At 42.3% G+C, this 18,755-nt stretch overlaps 1 protein-coding gene across 1 annotated transcript in view; it reads left to right on the forward strand.

Annotated features, from left to right (window-relative positions):
- The window catches only part of dok6 (docking protein 6), a 96,080-nt gene that overhangs the window by 26,466 nt on the left and 50,859 nt on the right, over positions 1-18,755 (forward strand). Inside the window, exon 2 of the mRNA XM_084048940.1 lies at positions 13,140-13,247. Within this exon, the coding sequence (XP_083905066.1) occupies positions 13,140-13,247 (108 nt within the window). The remainder of the gene's footprint in view (positions 1-13,139; positions 13,248-18,755) is intronic.

Below are 18,755 nucleotides of genomic sequence, written 5' to 3' on the forward strand. Positions count from 1 at the left end.
TTTTTTTTATAATCGACTTGGTCGATTAGTCTGATTAACCACTTAGCCCTGTATTATACTTTGTTGTACAATGGTGGCATACAAAAATGACGGTCGTTGTTGGCACCAAAGATAGTTGGTGCCTTTCACGTCCTGTGTGAACTCTTCACAGGTGAAGAGATCGCTCTCAATATGTTCTCTCCACTGCGTCACTTTCACTGCCGCCTTATATCGTACATACTTTCGTGATGATGTGTAATAATACCGTAGCTGGTTGGATGTTACTGTAAAATCACATCAAGATTGCAATCGCACAGAGATTCTCAAATGCACACAGCTGGCGGCCTTCTGCAAGGAAAGGCTAGGATGAAATGTCATCTATGCGAGAATAATCTGCATGCCTGCGCACACAGATACATAGCACTGACACACACACACACACACACATACACACACACACACACACACACACACACACACACACACACACACACACACACACACACACACACACACACACACACACACACACACACACACACACACAAATGGCAAGCAAATGTCTGCCTATTTCTGTTTTGATCATTTATTTGATTATACATGAAGAGGACAAACACACAGAGACAGCTGACTTCAGTAGAAATGTCCTGAATAAATCATTCTAAGATTGTGTTAATAAAAAGTTATTAATTTTAATGACCCAATTTCATTTGGATTCCAGTCGCATCTGGGTACATCATCTCCCCTAGAATTCCAATGAACACACATTTTCAAATGAGTGCTCTTTTCATTTCAAGGATCCCCAATTTGATACATATTAAGCGCAGAGGACCCCACTTAAAAATACCTTTGTGCCAAGGACCCCACCGGCCTTCACAGGCCTTCCAAGCCCAAACAATGAATTTAAATGTATCCAGACAGTTGGTAGGCGGAGGTATCTGATAGACTGGAAATGGCCAAGCTTGAATCAGGCGGAAGATGCAATGGGTGGAAAATGGTTGATTGCATATGTAGTATTGTATTCTGTAGTGCTGAATAGGTCAATTTAGAGCCTCAATGTGCAGCTTTCGTTTGATGTAACCATGAAAAGGCCTTCGCGTCGAATTCATAGGTCTGCCAGCCAATGTGTGACCCCTGCTATTATGTGGCAGGATGGAAAACCTCTTTGTGGATTTCCATCCATTACATGCGTCAGGGTGACTACAACGAGCAAGGGAAAAAATATAGCATTATGCTTGGACCATTATTTCCTGACCTCTCCGAAGTGAAGGCTTTTGTTGTGCCCAATTGGAGTAATTGACCACGGGGATGGAGTCGTTGAGGAGGGTGGATGTAGGTGGAAACTGGCTTTCACACAGCGCTAATCAGGACGAGCTAAAAGCAAGAATTACACTGATTCTATGTCCTCTTTTGTAATTACTTTGTCTTTTTTTTTTACGGAAGAAGCAAAGGTGGTGTCGCATGGTGCACCGGTAACGCTCCCTCCCTAGAACACTCTGGCATTCAGGATGAGCTGCGCCAAGCCGGCAACAAGAGAGAGTCTCATTCACTTCTATGTAATTAACATCAGTGCAAGAGTCTGTGAATAGGACCCCACCACCGCGCTGAGAATAGGACAGCCCTGACAATGCGTTTGACAACTGTGGAACAGGCAAAATTAAGCCCTCTTCATTCATACCCATAGTTCTTATTATGCACCAGCTATCTGACTGAGCTTGCTTTTGTGCGACTATAATTACTTAATCTGAGCACTCCTGGGGTGAATTACTTTGTGTGCGTAAGGCAGGCAGGCGGCGTCACTTTTTTTTGTTTCAAGCCACCGAAAGGGAATTTAAAGGCAACCTTACGTTTTAGAGTGGCAACGGAAGTGATGAGTGCCCTGTCAACACATTGTCATCATCTCGTGACATTCCGGTGGAATTATAGTTTTTGTTAAGTGCCAATGTTGGGCGGTTGATTTATCAGTCATTTTTCTTTTTTGTGTGTCCTTATGTCTTGAAAGCACTTTGCAGACGGCGCACGCTATGACCCACACTTAATTGGACTAGTGGTTCTCAAACTCTTATTTTTGGAGAAAATAAATAAATATATATATATATATATATATATATATATATATATATATATATATATATATATATATATATATGACGGCAAGTTTGAAAGTGCATAAATATTTTTTAAGGTACAAGTATATAATTTTACTCTTTATTGGGAAATGAGTGTGCGCAAACAAATGAATTAGTAGTTGTACAGTATAGCATATATTGCAATAATAACGTGCGGTTGTCATACAATCCCAAGGCACATCTGGACCTGGCAGTGGTGTAAAGTAACTAAGTACATGTACTCAAGTACTGTCTGTACTTAACTAAAATTGAGGTATTTTTTTTACTTTACTGGAGTATTTGCAATTTTCAATACTTTTACTTCTACTCCACTACATCTCAGAGGCAAATATTGTACTTTTACTCCACTACAATTATTTGAAAACTTAAGTTACTAATTACTTAGTAGATTTTGATTATTATTACAAAATATACATTACTTACTTATTTGAAAATAGCCGATACAAGCTCACGATGCGTCGCATCGCGATGCATAGTGAGCTTTAAGTACATTTTGAAAACAATACTCTTGTAATTTTACTCAAGTAAATTCTTAATTCCGGACTTTTACTTGTAACAGAGCAGCACACCGTTTGGGAAGCACTGCATTTAGAAAGCTGCGCTGCGGTTCTGCCGGGTTTATAATGTCAACACTTAACTACAACAGAGGTCCATCAAGGCGGGCCCGATAAGGACCCGGGGATCCACTCTAGTCAATTACTGCAAAGTGCCAAGTTCAGCTCGCTGGGCCTTTTTTATGAAGTACACCAGCTGAGTAAACAAATTAATCACAGATCCATGCCTCCCCCGCTAAACAATGTGGGCCCGAGATAATCATACATCAGGCAGACTGATAGAAGCTGTCCTCACCAGGAAATAGAAGGGTCCCGCTATTAAACCACATTAATCCTATAGTGTCCCTATTCTAGGCTAGTGATAATAGGCAACAATAGTCCATTGATAATTGTTAAAGTGCAGCTACAAGTTAGTAACATAATAATGTAAATAGTACAGTAAGAGTTTAAAACGGGTAGTGCTACATCAACTGAAGCATTCAAAATACAAAATAATTGATTACTGTAAACAACATGGCATACATTATGTGGTTGCGGATCGGCATTCCAACACAATTGATTGTGTTCCAAAGTATAATTTTAAGTCCATATTTATGGGCACACCAATCTGGGAATTTTCTTTTAAAAAATTGAATAGCCAACATATAAATGGATAAAGTGGTTAAATGGTTAAAATGATTGCGATGCTATGTTAACTTGGCTCATTTTTGCTGGGGACCCCTTGGAACCCCCCTCCCAGGACCCCTGGGGTCCCCGGACCCCACTTGGAGAACCGCTGCTCTACTGTTCTGTCTAAACATGTCCATATTGGCTGTTAAATGTTTGTTGGGACGGCTGCTGTTTTTTAAGTGTGGTAATTTTTAAACGCTGTAAAGCGGTTATATTGGGGTGATAACGAGTGGCGCTTCACCGCAGAGGTCTTCCAGTTAAACGTGTCAGAGAAGTGATAAAACATGAAGCATGCACCATATCATGGATGGCTGCCATTTTCTAATGGATGACACTCTGGAGGCGGCCTTATAAAAGATGATAGAGTTTACCACGGGTGGGTGTGTGTGTGACCGTGTGTGTGCCGTGTGCACTCAGAGGATAGGTTTAATAATAATAATACCTGGAATTTATATAGCGCTTTTCTAACTCAAAGTTGCTTTACATGTGTGTGTGGGGGCCAGGGGAAGAGAAAAAAAAAGAAAATATAACAACTTTATTGGAAAAAAACCTGGGGTCTGTGCCCCCCATGTTGCACAAAATCAACTGATATAGAAAAAACATCTAATGTTTAAGAAATAGCAGATCTTCCAGCTCACAGCGCGTCACGATTTGACGCATTGTGAGCTTGTAGATCGGCAGTTCTTGCTATTAATCGTTTGAGAATATACAGGAATTAAGTGGTTAACATATTTGAAAACGTCTGTGTGTGTGTGTGGGGGGGGGGGGGGGGTTGCGTGTGTGTCATCATGTCAAACTCTGGGAAGTGGGCCCGAGCAGGGGTTTGATGGGGTGGGCTGGTTTTGGTGAAGGGGCTCCCAGACTTTTGGTCCACTAATGCAGTGGTCTACTAATTCACCACGGACCCTCCATAACTCTGACGGCGTACAAATGGAACCCAACCGGTCAATTTGGTTCCATTTGTACACTGTCAGAGTTACAGGGTCCATTTAGCTCTGAACTATGCAGACCCCACTTTAAGAACCTCTGCACTAATCAATACACTCCACAAAACAACACCTTTGAAAAACACAGAACCAAGAAACACTAATGGCTCATTTATCAACGGAACTCAGAAACCAGGTTAAATTCGAGCCCAGTAATCATACGACGGGGCTCAGGTGTGATTTATCAAAGGGTCGTATCCTGCCACTCATAGCGTGAGAATGGACGGTGTGTTGATAAATCTGGCGGCTGCAACCGATCGTCATTTAGATAACACGCCCTTAAATATGCTCGAAAACGGAAACTGGAATACGACCAAAAAAAGTTTGGAATACGAAAGAGTAACTTCTTCGATGTGGAAAGTTTGCCCCGTTTACACCTTACCGACTGTCATCTCCGCATCCACACACACACACACACACACACACACACACACACACACACACACACACACACACACACACACACACACACACACACACACACACACACACACACACACACACACACACACACACACTTGCAAGCTCAACTGTGTGTGCATTTTGGCACAATGTGGAAACTGCAGTTCTACAGTATTTGCAGTGGGATTACCATACCATGTATTCTGTGACGGTATAATTTGATTATTTTATTTGATCTTTGTCAAATAGTACATGAATGACACAATCACATTGTCATGAATAGAATTCGTTATGTATATTAATTTAACCCATTACCGAGCAGTGCGAGTTACACTAAAATAAAGCAGTCATGTTTTTCCTGTGAGTCACGGGCCGCCGTGACACCACATTTATGAGAGATAGCCTGGCAAGTCGATCATAATCTGAACGTTTATGGATTGATTGATGAATGCACAATTACATTAATGGATGATGGCTGGTGTGTGCTGGGATGGTTGCCTATCTCTGTTTTCCCAAAACCACAGCGTGAACATCACCTGCGCTGGGCACAGGTTCGGAGCGTCAGGTTTCTATCCTTAATCCAGGTCGCACATAACTCCAGAGGACGTAGCTACTGTACAGTATATAGTTTGGAGACCTCACTGTCCATGAAAAGATTACAACGGCGACGGGCCCGACTGCAGAAAATCCTCTCGCATGTAAGCGCTCTATAGCCTATAGGTCTGAGCCAGATCTGTAATCTGAATGACTGTTTAAGCACTTGTTTAAATGGGTGAATGATTAAGCACCTAACTTATAGCATTGCAAATATGCTAGATTGTTTTCATCGCTTGATTTTAATTGCTTATAATTGTCACTTATATTTTTCACAGGGATTTTTTTATTAATGTGTATTAGCTATGCATTTTGGAGTGGATACCTGTGTCCAGATGCCTGTCAAAATAGACACTGCTGCACCGCATGTCTACAATGGAACAAACTGGTGTAGCCTAAGCCTACATCACGACCTGAGACCAGACGTGAGATTTGAGCGGACTGTACGCTAAAGTCAAAGTCAAAAATCCTGAAAGTGAATGTTTTTCAGTCTGCGCAAGCTTGATAAATGAGGGCCGGGGTGCGTGTGTGTGCGCGCTGGCAGTGTGCTCACAGTCATGTTTGACGTCATGAAGTTTGTGGAGTTAAGTTTGTGTCGGTGGGCTTGTGTCGTTCATCAGGAAAGTGTTTACCCAGAAAGCCACAGGAAACACAAGTCATCTGGGAAATTGAAATAATTGCAAAACACAAAAGTTGGAATTAAATTCTGCATCGGCGTTTGTTCTAAATCTTCAGTTTACATGCCCAGACTTTGTGAAACACACTAGTTATGCCAACTAATTAGGCATCAAATTCTCTCGCTTGGATCTAGCCAGAACATTACAATAACTACACATAGAATCAATTAAAGGTATTTTTCTGACCGGGTCCATTCATTAGATTGGTCGGTTGTGAAGCAAGTTGTACTCAGCGGTGGAAGAATTCAAAGTAATTTGCATCAAAATATACTTACGGTACCACAGTAAAAGTACTCCCAAACAAACTTTTTCAAAAATAGCAGCTAGTATAAAGTAGGGCTTAAAGGGGAATACCACCCATTTTCAACATTAAACCGTTTATATACCTTTATAGGGCTGATGTGTGGAAATCATGTGATCAGTGACGGACGGCTGCTGTAGTCTTTGTCCCGCCCTCTAGGCAGCCTCCCTGCTAGAATGGGGATTTTACCCCCAGCTGAAACAGCGCGGCTTGAAAATAAACGCAAGACTTGTTAGGGCAGGGGTCTTCAATGTTTTTCAGTCCAAGGACCCTTTAGCTGAGAGAGAGATGAAGCAGGGACCCCCACTTGGATTAAATTGTGTTGCCGATTAAACTTTTTCATAGATTTAATAGATGGCTTCATAGACTTGTTTGACTATCATCTGTGTTTTTTTAGCGATGCCAACCGCTCTACATTTGACTCTGTCCGTGTGTGTGTGTGTGCCCGTCCGTCCGTCCGTCCGTCTGTATGTTATGTCCGTCCGTATGCTTGAACACGGCAAAACACATGCGCCACTTCAACACACACACACACACACACACACACACACACACACACACACACACACACACACACACACACACACACACACACACACGCCAATACTGCACACACCAACACACGCACACACACACACACACACACACTTGACGTCCGTATGTCCGTCCGTATGTTATGTCCGTTTGAGCACGGCATTTAACCAGCAATAACTTCTGTTTGCAGCATGCTATGGAGTATAAATTTAGTACATGGACTAAAACCACCAATAGGCACAAACTGAAATTAATTAAGCCCTGCCCCCTCTGTCTTCTTATTGGCTGGGCTTTAAACAGCCGTAAGTCCAGTTTGCAGCATGCCACCAAGTCCAAATTTGGTATGTGGACTCAGACCACCAATAGGGACGAACTGAAAATAGTTAAGCCCCGCCCCAAAGGCACCGCTTCCTTCACACAGGGTGAGATTTTTTTCTTTCTTTACACATTATTTTTACATTATTGTTACCGCTTAAACCCTCAATACTTAGTAAACTTGACCTTTGGCTCTATGCTTGGTCTGCCGTCTTTCCCTCTATATCAAACCACTTTGACGAAAATAGCCGATCTACAAGCTCACAACACGTCGCAGACACGTTGTGAGCTTGTAGATCGGCTATTTTCACACAGATTTGGCGGCCCTCCTGTAGTAACTCTGAGGACCCCCAAGGGGTCCCGGACCCCCTGTTGAAGACCCCCTTACACTGTGCACCTGTCTGTATTTGTAAATATGGCAGCATTACTGCCCAAACTGTACACACCCAGAGAGATAAGTACTGTAGCTAATCACCAGTGGTGGAAAGTAGTAGTAGTAGTACATTTACTCAAGTACTGTACTTAAGTACAGTTTTTAGGTACTTTACTTAACATGAGTATGTACATTTCTTCAGTACTTTATAGATCTACTCCACTACATCTCAGAGGCAAATATTGTACTTTTTTACTCCACAATTATTTGAAAACTTTAGTGACAAGTTACTTTGTTGATTTAGATTATTATTACAAACATATTCGAAAGTGGCTGATCTACAAGCTCTGAACACGTCACATCTTGACACGTTGTGAGCTTGTATATCTGCTATTTTCTACAAATCTTTAAACTTTGCTACTTGCCAATACCTCTGTACTTTTAATTTATTAAAGCTTTTTTCTATTTTTACGTGTAACAGAGTATTTCTTCATTGTGGTATCGCTACTTTGACTTAAGTAAAACAATCTGAGTACTTCTTCCACGGGTAGTAATAGCACTTGGAGACACAGTTGACCAAAAGTACAGCTTTTTCCCTGAGAGCTGCTAATCTGATAATTCAGCAGCCGCCGTGGCAATCAGCTCAGTTTGTTATCCAAACAGATTAATAATGAGATGGAGTGGAACGTTGTGAAAGGGATAGAGAGGGATAAAAATGATTTGCAGGGAGAGGGTTTTTTGATCCATGAAATGTGTTTGTTTTAATCTCCACTCCCAAGTGTACAAAATGGTACATTTGACACGAACTGACACAAAAATGATGCCCTTCAGCAGGTCACGTTTCAAGCATTGTTTGTTTTGAAGCATATAATTCAATCAGCATGGCCTTTTGCTTCAGTGTTTGTAAGGCAATACCCCAGTTAATTTACACATTGCAGGTGCTACGAATTATTCTAATGAAGGCTCTGTTCCATTTAGTGTAGCACAGTTTGGTTCTCAAACTTTTTAATTTCAAGGACCGCCATAACTTTTGGAACCCCCTCAAGGAACCATGGTGACCCACTGGTGTAGCAGAGCGTTTCCTGTGAGCCAACATGCACAATATCAGCACCTTGACTCTGTTTCACCAGAATGGAACGGAGCTTTAATTAGTATCATTGGTGAAGGAAGCAAGGACGAGGCCCAATTTCTTTCCATTATGTCTGCTGTGCATAGAGCCCATTACTGAAGATCTATTGCAGCGATTCTCAACCTGTGGGTCCCACTGGTGAGCCCCCAAATCATTGGCAAAACACTAAGATATTAATGATAATATAACAGGCCGCCTTCTGTTTCTCTGGCCCTGTGTTGTAGAATACACTACCACTTGAACTTAAAATGGTGAGCTCTCTTGGTGTTTTAAGAGTAAGTTGAAGTCCTATTTTTATGGGTTTTTTTTTCTTGTGTTCACATCTTATGACTTTATTTAATTTTTTAAATAATTATTATTCTTTCATTTGATTGATTTGTATTATTTTGCCCTACTTTGTCTTGCTCTCCTAGCTTAAGCTGTACTGTTCAGTTATGTCTCTGTTTTCCTATTTATTATTTATTTTTATTCTGGCATTCTTCTATTTGCTATCTTAATGTGAAGCAGTTTGGGCTGCATTTTATGTATGAAAGGTGCTATACAAATAACCCATCTAACCACTTAACTTTCATCTAACCACTTAACTGCTTTCGATATTTTCAAGTGGGCCCTGATCCATAAAAAGGTTGGATGACCTATTGGATTGAAGGGGAGGCTATTTGACACGTCTATGGTACATTATGTACAGGGAGCGTTTTATTTTGATGGGTTTTTTGGAGTTGATGTTTCTTGTCTGTTAATGTGAGATTAACCTGGGTTAATATGTCTTGGTTTGCAGTGGTGTAAAGTACCTAAGTACATTTACTCAAGTACTGTATTTAAGTACACTTTTGAGGTATTTTTAGTTTTACTTTACTGGAGTATTTCTAATTTTCAATACTTTTACTTCTACTCCACTACATCTCAGAGGCAAATATTGTACTTTTACTCCACTACAATTATTTGAAAACTTACATACACTAACCACTTCAGCCCTTTATATATTTTGGCCATTTGAAAATGGCAGATCTACAAGCTCACAATTAGTCGGGATGTGACGCATTGTGAGCTTGTAGATCTGATTTTTTCAAAAGATCTTCTTTTTTTAAACTTGTGAAATGGGACATTCTGCATAATGAATACTTTAACTTTTGGTACTTTAAGTACATTTTTATGCCAATATTTTTGTACTTTTACTCAAGTACATTTTTAATTCCGGACTTTTACTTGTAATGAAGTATTTCTACATTGCCGTATTGATACTTTTATTTTTGAGTGGTGCCAACCACTCCTATATCTGACTTTGTCCGTGTGTCCGTCCGTCCGTGTGTCCGTCCATCCGTCTGTCCGTCCGTCCGTCCTTGACTGATTGGTCAAGCTTCACGTGACACGTGACAATATGTTGTCACGTGTCACGTGACAACATGTTGTTGCTGATTGCAACACAAGGATTCAACCAGTTACACTTACATAGTATAGAGCGGTCCTGCTCTATACCTGGCTTTTCCGTCAACGTTCTGATTGGTCAGGTCTGTCAACGTTCTGATTGGTCAGGCCCGCCAAGGTTCTGATTGGTCAGGTCCGTCAACGTTCTGATTGGTCAGACCCGTCAACGCTCTGATTGGTCAGACCCGTCAACGCTCTGATTGGTCAGACCCGTCAATGCTCTGATTGGTCAGACCCGTCAACGCTCTGATTGGTCAGACTTTAAGTACAACATTTGAGTACTTTTCCACCACTGCTGGATTTGTTAATTTGATTTGGTTATAGGTGGGGATGAATGTTTTTTTATTGGCCTGTGATCACTTGAGCTGATATTTAATTTATCTTGCTCTGACTGCAACCCCCCCCCCCCCCCCCCACACACACACACACACACACATTGATGTTCGGCCAGGGTTGACTTGTCAGATCGGGCAGCAGCCTGTGAGTCATCAATCATTTTCTTGATGCTTTGAGGTGATGTTGTTTCTAAGCCTTTCATTCTGTCATACAGCTTGATGACATGTGTATTGTGGTCTTGCATAGAACTGTTAAGTAGTTGAGAAACTACTCTACTATGCAAATTTTGTGACCCGGATATCATAAGAATCATAAAACACGGGACGTGATTTGTGCCAATAGATGGTGTGCACTCACATGAGATTTGCCTTGATGTTACGAGAGTGGCATGGGAGGTGTCTTTCTTAGACTGGGGTAAGATGTCAATTTTGGGACACATCCTCAGTAGTGTGCCTTTGAATCAGGGGGTGTTTCGGCCTTCAAACACTATACACCCTCATCAAAGGTGGCCAGCTACAGGGTGATCAAGCCCTAGCTTGTGTCCCATGCCCAATCATTAAGATTTGCCTAGTTGTTAAATGGCAGACATCCCAAGGGACTGTGCAAGGCAGGGGCGTCCTCTTCCCTGAGCCAACCCTAAAGCTGACCGCATACCTCATATGCCCTCCTTAAGTTGGAGGGGTTTGAATTGGGTTCTCAGGTGGGGGGGGGGGGTCATGTTCTTAGAGCCCAGCAAGGGTCCTTCCGTTTGATCCATAGCCACTGGCTGCCTTTTTCAGCTGCTTGAGAAACTGCTCTGATGGTCTGCCGCAGAGCCTGTCCATGGATTCCAAGTTCCTTCAGCAATCTGATGGTGGAAGAAGCCACAAATCCTCTGCATCCCACTTCAACTGGACAGACTTTTGCGTTCCAGCCACGCTGAATTGCATCTGCTGCCAGCTCTGTGTAGCGCAGTTTCTTGCGATCATAGGCCTCCTCAACACTGAAATGTGACAGTATATTGACAGGTGCGGACAGTGGGTGATTGCACTGCTGGCAGTGCTGGACAAAGTACACAACCCAATTACTTGAGTCAAAGTATAGATACTCCTGGTCAAATATTACTCCACTACCTGTCAAAGTTGCAGATTTAGAAAATAAAAAAGCTATTCTGAAGTAAAATTTGTTCATAATATTAACGCTTTGCTGTATTGTTTTCACAATGCATTTACAGAACCCCGTAACTCTACAATGACATACACTGACCGTACTGTCCATATCAATGAGATAAAACAGGTTTCTAGTGATGATAGGTGGTTGAATTCTCAGCCTGGTCAAACTAATCAAGCTTGAAGAAGACCTTATTTAACTTCAGCAAAAGCTGTTTTCAAGGTCTTTCTTATTTAAATTAGAGTTGCCAAAAATGTTTACCCCCGTTATGCCAATGAACTCCTGCCTATACACATCTCTGTGCTGTTATATCCTACTAGCTCACCTGTCAGTGAGGAGCCCCCACCGGGAGGACGATGCGCCTCCGTCCTAATCCTCCCATTTAATATTACCCGCAGACAGGCCCTGTCTCAGCCCCCGTAATACCCTCCCTGTCCAGCTTCCCTCCCCCGAACATGGCCAATTGTGTTTGTATAGACGTTCAGCCAAACCGACTGCATTATGGTGGAACCCCCTGACCGGTGGTGGACAGGCCCCTGTGCCACCGGAGTGCCATCATTTCCCCCCTTCTTGAGCTGAATCAATCCAGATGCACTAAAAGCCTTTCACAGGCTGCAGAGGCAGGTATAGCGCTATGTTCAACTTCCGCCACGTGATGATCACAGCTAGGTAGATGTAACGTCCACAAGTCTGTCACACCTACCGCCGACTGCAAGGTTAGTCTTTAAGTTACAGTATGAGCGTTTAATGCATCCATTGTTGATTTGATAGCGGGTATTGTGAGTGGTTTCCTCCTGTGAAAAGTATAGAGGTATGTTTTTATGGCATTTGATTTGTCTGTCTCTGGTTTTACTGATGGCTTAGAAAAAAGTTCTAATGTTATTTTTCAAGCAATTCTAAAAACAGCTTTCCTACATCTCAACAAAAGCAAAGGGCTGACCACTCGCCACACAGCATGACAGTTCTTGTCATCGTGCCTAGGGTGCCTGAATGGCTAGAAACGCCACTGTTCTGTAGACGTGCGTAACTCCTGCGGCAGCACAGACGGAGAGAGAAGAGATGGGTTTGAAAAGCACTCTTCTTGACAATATTGACAGCTTTCATCACCAACTCTATAACATCTGACAATTCAGCACTAATTCAGCACTTCTGAAGCCACAGCCTTTACAAGCGCTGTTAGTCCACTTTTGAGTTGTGTAAATTAAATGTTTATTTACAATTTACAATTAAATAATTGAAACAAATTTACAGAGTAAACTTTACTATCAAACAATAATATGGCGGACACCCTGCAATGACCCTGAGGGCCCCCTAGGGGTCATGGACCCCCTGTTGAATACCCATGATCTATGACTATGTCATAACTAAGGACTGATCGATGGCTGAATGAATGGCCATTCAGGGGATCATCACACACTGAATTTGTGTCTGTGTCTGCACTGAGTATTATTAAGGTCTGAGGAAGAGTCTCCTGGCTCGAAACATTACTAAATAAATAACACAACATGGGAGCATAATACTGGTGTGCAGATTTTATTCGTTTTTCTACAGTTTTTAATGGGTCTACCATCCTTCTGTGTTGTTCAGATCTTCCGAAGGTGTTGGCTGGTGTTCAAGAAAGCGTCCAGCAAAGGACCCAGACGGTTAGAGAAGTACCCAGACGAGAAGGCGGCCTATTTCAGGAGCTTCCACAAGGTACAGTGAACTACTATGGCTGCAACCATCCATTATTTCCCTAGCGATTATTCGCTAAGGATAATTAATTGATCAAATCAAATAATTGAGATCACCTTTTCGTTGATCATTTCTTTTTTATATATAAACAAATCGCTGCAGAAGTTTTTTTATAGGGTGCGAAAATAGCACATCTACAAACTTACAATGCGTTGTGAGCGTGTATATGAACTTTTGGCGCTATTTTTTTTTAAAAGATATATTGTTGGGCTTTTCTGCCTTTAATTGATAGATTACAAGATGAGATATGAGAGATGGGGAGAGACATGTAATAAAGATCGTCGGAAACGGGAGTCGAACCTGCGATGCACCGCTAGGCCAGCGTTCCTCGGTCCGGGCACAAAATCATTTTCATATAAAAAAAAAGCATACTCGATGGTAACACTTTTCTTAAACATCGGGTCTATAATGCATTATAAATGCATTTATAATACTTATAAAGCATCATAACACTCATTATAAAGGTTTATATTATAATTATGCATAAACCACTTATAACAAGGTTTAGTATTATATAGTGGTCATAATACATTATAAGCGCAGAGGAACAGCACATTATACGACCATAGCTTAGTCAGTTATTAAGTGTCAGAATGTTTTATTATCAAATAAATCGATTAGTTAGATTAAATGTTGCACTTCTACCATGAACACACACAACTCAGTCTGAGAGAAAATCAAAAGTCATTGATCTGGGTTTTTATGTTTGTGGAGTTTTGCTATAGATCCCTGCAGTCGTACGATCTCAGTTTGTGAAAATGAGAGCACACTTAATTTTGACACCTCTCAAAGTCTGACAGATGTGTATTCGTAGGTCACATTGTTTGGCCCATTTCATTGACGTCCGCCCTTCAAAGTCTAGTCACGACGCTTTTCACTGCAACCTCTGCACTGCAGGAATGAATCTTTAACCCATTCAAACCGGGAACGCATCTCTGTCATTTTAGTTTTCTTTGGCTATTCAAAAATAGCAGATCTTCAAGCTATGAGATGTAACGTTATTAGTGAGCACCACTTATGCTACAGTTAGGCAGGAACACTCAACCTGTGTTAACGCCATTCCCCTGAGAAACTGGCTTTCAGTCCTCATATGAAAGAGCTGTGCATCAGCAACAGATAACACAGTTAGTTAAGAATCCATTAAGCGACATTTTCCAGCTTTATCTGCGTCCTTTTGAAGCCCCTCTTCCCTCCTTTTTGACGGGGATAATCCCGACTATGATATCTTTCTCTCCGCCTCTTAAGCCCATTGAAAATTCCCTAATTACGGGTCATTATCACGGGGAATGGCAGAAGATCTTAAACGAGTTACATGGCTACACAGCACTCTATGGTAATGAGAGGAGATGGCAGCGGAACACATGGAGGCCTTGCGCTGGCCACAGTATGAGAGCTAACAAGCTGTTGTGTATTACCATGTGATTACCAATGGAGACCTGGTGAGGACTTTTCATCCCATTTGGAGGTACCAACTTCAGGAATGCCTAGATTGCCTACTGTAAATAGGGCAGAATATCACAATATTACACACATTATTATTTTTGACCAAATACCTCAATATCGATATTGTGACGATAATATATGTATGTTTTCAAAGATTTTCCAAAATGTCGATCAGCAAGGTCACACCACATAGTGTTGCGACACGTTGAGCTTGTAGATTGGCATTTTTTTCTATATATATACAGTAGAAGTCAGTGAGAAGATGTGTAAGACTGTAGTGACTCGTAAGACCAGCCATGCTGTACGGCTTGGTAACCGTGGCACTGACGAAAAGACATGGAGCTGGAGGTGGCAGAATTGAGGATGCTACGATTGTCATTTAGGAGTCACAAGGAAGGACATGAATCAGAAATGACTACATTAGAGGATCAGCCCTGTTTAGAAGGTCTGGGGATAAGGCAAGAGAGGCGAGGTTGAGATGGTTTAGACATGGTAAACGGAGGGATGAGGGGTACATTGGGAGAAGGATGCTGAAGATGGAACGGCCAAGTAAGAGGAGAAGAGGAGGTTTATGGATGGTAAGAGATGCAGGTGGCAGGGAGTCACCGAGGAGGACAGAACCAGATGGAAACTGATGATTTGCTTTTTTTTATTTTATTATATATTATTTGGCCTTTGTCTGCCTTTATTGATAGGAAAGTAGGCTAACAGGAAATGGGGAGAGAGATGGGGGGGGGGGTGACACGCAGCAAAGGTTGTCGGAATCGGGAATTGAACCCGCGACACACTGTCAAGCTGAATTACCAGCCTGTGTGGTATGCGCCTGGACCGCTAGGCCAGCGGGCGCCCAGAAGATTTTTTAAAAGTATAAATTAAGGGTCAAACCAGGAAAAGATTACACTTACTTCACAGAATCAGCTTTATCGTCACAACACAGGTTTACAGAAGTAAAAAAGTGGGTGAAATTCGTTCCCATCGTTATTTCCATAGGAAAAAAGAAAAGGATCAACATCATGATACGATAACCAAAATCCCAGATGATGATCTAGTCTCATATCACGATTTCAATATAATAGCGATGTACATTGCCCACCCCTACCCCCAAATACTTGACACGATTGGACCTGATAGGCAATTAGGTAGCTACAGTACCTGTTGGGTAGGTGTGTGCTGCATTAGCTAGCATGATCAGCCATGTGTGCTGTGAACAAAGCGGCGCTCGGCGCACTACATCATGCTGTCACACACGGTGCGTCCTGTGCGGCTTTGAAGCCTGATACATCCAGGGCTGGACGTGAGCGATGACTGCACACATGCATCAGTGCGCCCGGTAATGCATCGCCACAGAGATCAGGAAAGGTCCTGTCTGAAGGCTTCATTCAACGCTGCGGCGCTTTGGAAGGAAATAGGCTGCACTGGTGGCTGATTTACAGAACCAACAAAGAGGGGAATTGGATCCTTTTTTTTTTCTTCTGAAGAACGCTATTCTGCACAGTTGAATAAATTCAGAATATTTCATCAAGACCTGCTGTTTTTTTTTTTGTTGTTGGTTGGGCTGCCTTTGTTTCTATCTACCCCATTATCTCTCTCTCTTTCGCTCTCTTCCTCCCCCTCTCCCCTCTCTCCCTCTCTCTCTCTCTCTCTCTCTCTCCCTCCCTCCCTCCCTCCCTCCCTCCCTCCCTCCCTCCCTCCCTCTCCCTCTCTCTCTCTCTGTCTCCAAAGGCAGCCTAAAAAAACATGGGGTAAAGTACATAAATATGTGCATATGCAAGTGTAAACAACTAATCTGTTGAGCAGTGCATTTTAATAGAGGGTTTAGCATGAGCTTGAGAGAGTAGAAACTGGAGAACGAGAGAGAGAAGGAGCATAGACAGGAGGGGAGACGGGGAATAGGTCTCATCAGGAATGATTCACTTTGCTCAACACCACCCCCTTAGGCTGGAAAGACCTGCGTAGACACACACAGCCTCACACACATACAATGAATACATGCACAGTTGCACACTACACACGCACGCACGCACGCACGCACGCACGCACGCACGCACGCACGCACGCACGCACGCACGCACGCACGCACGCACGCACGCACGCACGCACGCACACACACACACACACACACACACACACACACACACACACACACACACACACACACACACACACACACACACACACACACACACACACACGTTTCTAAGACACCTAAATGTCTAATCCTGACCTGAATGTTTTTCTAATTGTAAACGTATCTCTAAAAAAGGTTTTCTTAAACTATAAAACAACCATTTGTCTTGTGAGGACGAGGAAAACGGTCCTCACAATGTATATTTCTTCAAATTCTTGGTCCTCGCAAGTATAGTAATACACACGCACGCACGCACGCACGCACGCACGCACGCACGCACGCACGCACGCACGCACGCACGCACGCACGCACGCACGCACGCACGCACGCACGCACGCACGCACGCACGCACGCACGCACGCACACACACACACACACACACACACACACACACACACACACACACACACACACACACACACACACACACACACACACACACACACACAGAGAGAGGATACAAGGCTTGCTGAACACACAGCCATGAAAATCCCAGTGTTGATGTTCTCTCTGTTATATCTATATGAATTGGCCACCTGAGGACAAAATGTGTATCATTACAAATCCATACTCACCATACTGGACTGATAGGAAACATTGAGATGCTATCATAGTGGTGGATAAGAAAACTCTTATCTCCAATATTGTAACGTTTTGAGTTGTTTCCCCCCGTAAATTAACGCCCTTCATCATACTACAGCGTCACACAAAAGCATCAAAAGTAGCAGTTTTTAGTGTGTATATCTGCTACTTTTGATGCTATTGAATTCGAATCCTGAAAAGTAACAGTTTTGGACATACAAGGTTTCAGCCCAACAGAGACGATAAGGAAAACTATATGTGAAATCTATGTTATCTCACAACTCTAGCTTCCTTATGTACATTTGCTACTTTCCGTTACCGCCTCTGAGATTACACTAATGCTTTGGTACAAATCTTTACTTAAGGACGACTTGGTCGAACGAATTGGTCCTCACTAATGCTCATGATACCATGTTTTCCTACTCGGTCCGTGTCTCATAGGAGGGCTGTGGACACTTCAGAAACCTGCCTACCAGTGACATCATCGTAGGCAGGATTTCTCTCTTTTCAAACAAGATTTCATTTTTTAAATTTGGATTTTTATTATCGAGAGAACAATGGCTTCCATTATAGCATGATACCTTTCCAGGAAATAGAAAGCCTGCAGTATCTATTAGCTTGGAATCCCCATCGATGATGTCACTGGTAGCTTTCTGAACTGTCCACAGCCCTCCCCTGAGACACAGACTGAGTAGACAAAAATTGTACCATATTATAATGACCATTAGTGAGGACCAATTATATGAAGATACATTGAAAATTGGTGAAGTCACACTGAAATGAATAATTAAAAAAAAAATCAAGAACTTCGTGGTTCTCAAACTTTTTCATGTCAAGGACCCCCTAATTGACACTTATTACCCCGCGGACCCCAATTTTAAAAGATAAGCCAGGGACCCCAATAAGAGAAGGTTTTTACGGCTCTATAGCAGTGATTCTCAACCATTTTAATTTCAAGGACCCCCAATTTGACATGCATTAGGCTACGGACCCCCATTTAATGGCATTTATACCTCTGGGACCCCAATTCACATTGTAAAACCAATGTTAATGTAACTCTGAGAGTTACAGACCCATAAGGGTCCATTTGGTTCCTATCCATCATTCCTATCCATCATTTAGCTGGAACCCCCTCAAGTACCCCTGGGGGTCCCCGGACCCCACTTTGAGAACCAATGCTTTAGCCAGTACAGTACTTTCTGTAAAGTAGTGCTTTCTCCAGATATTAAATCACAATACCATTTACAGGACTAGAACAAAATGTTTTTTTGTACTATTACTTTAAATCTTGTCAGTATTAATTATACAGGACAACA

This window comes from Gymnoscopelus microlampas (genome assembly GCF_963454915.1).
Source record: "Gymnoscopelus microlampas genome assembly, chromosome: 22".
Lineage (NCBI taxonomy): Eukaryota > Metazoa > Chordata > Actinopteri > Myctophiformes > Myctophidae > Gymnoscopelus > Gymnoscopelus microlampas.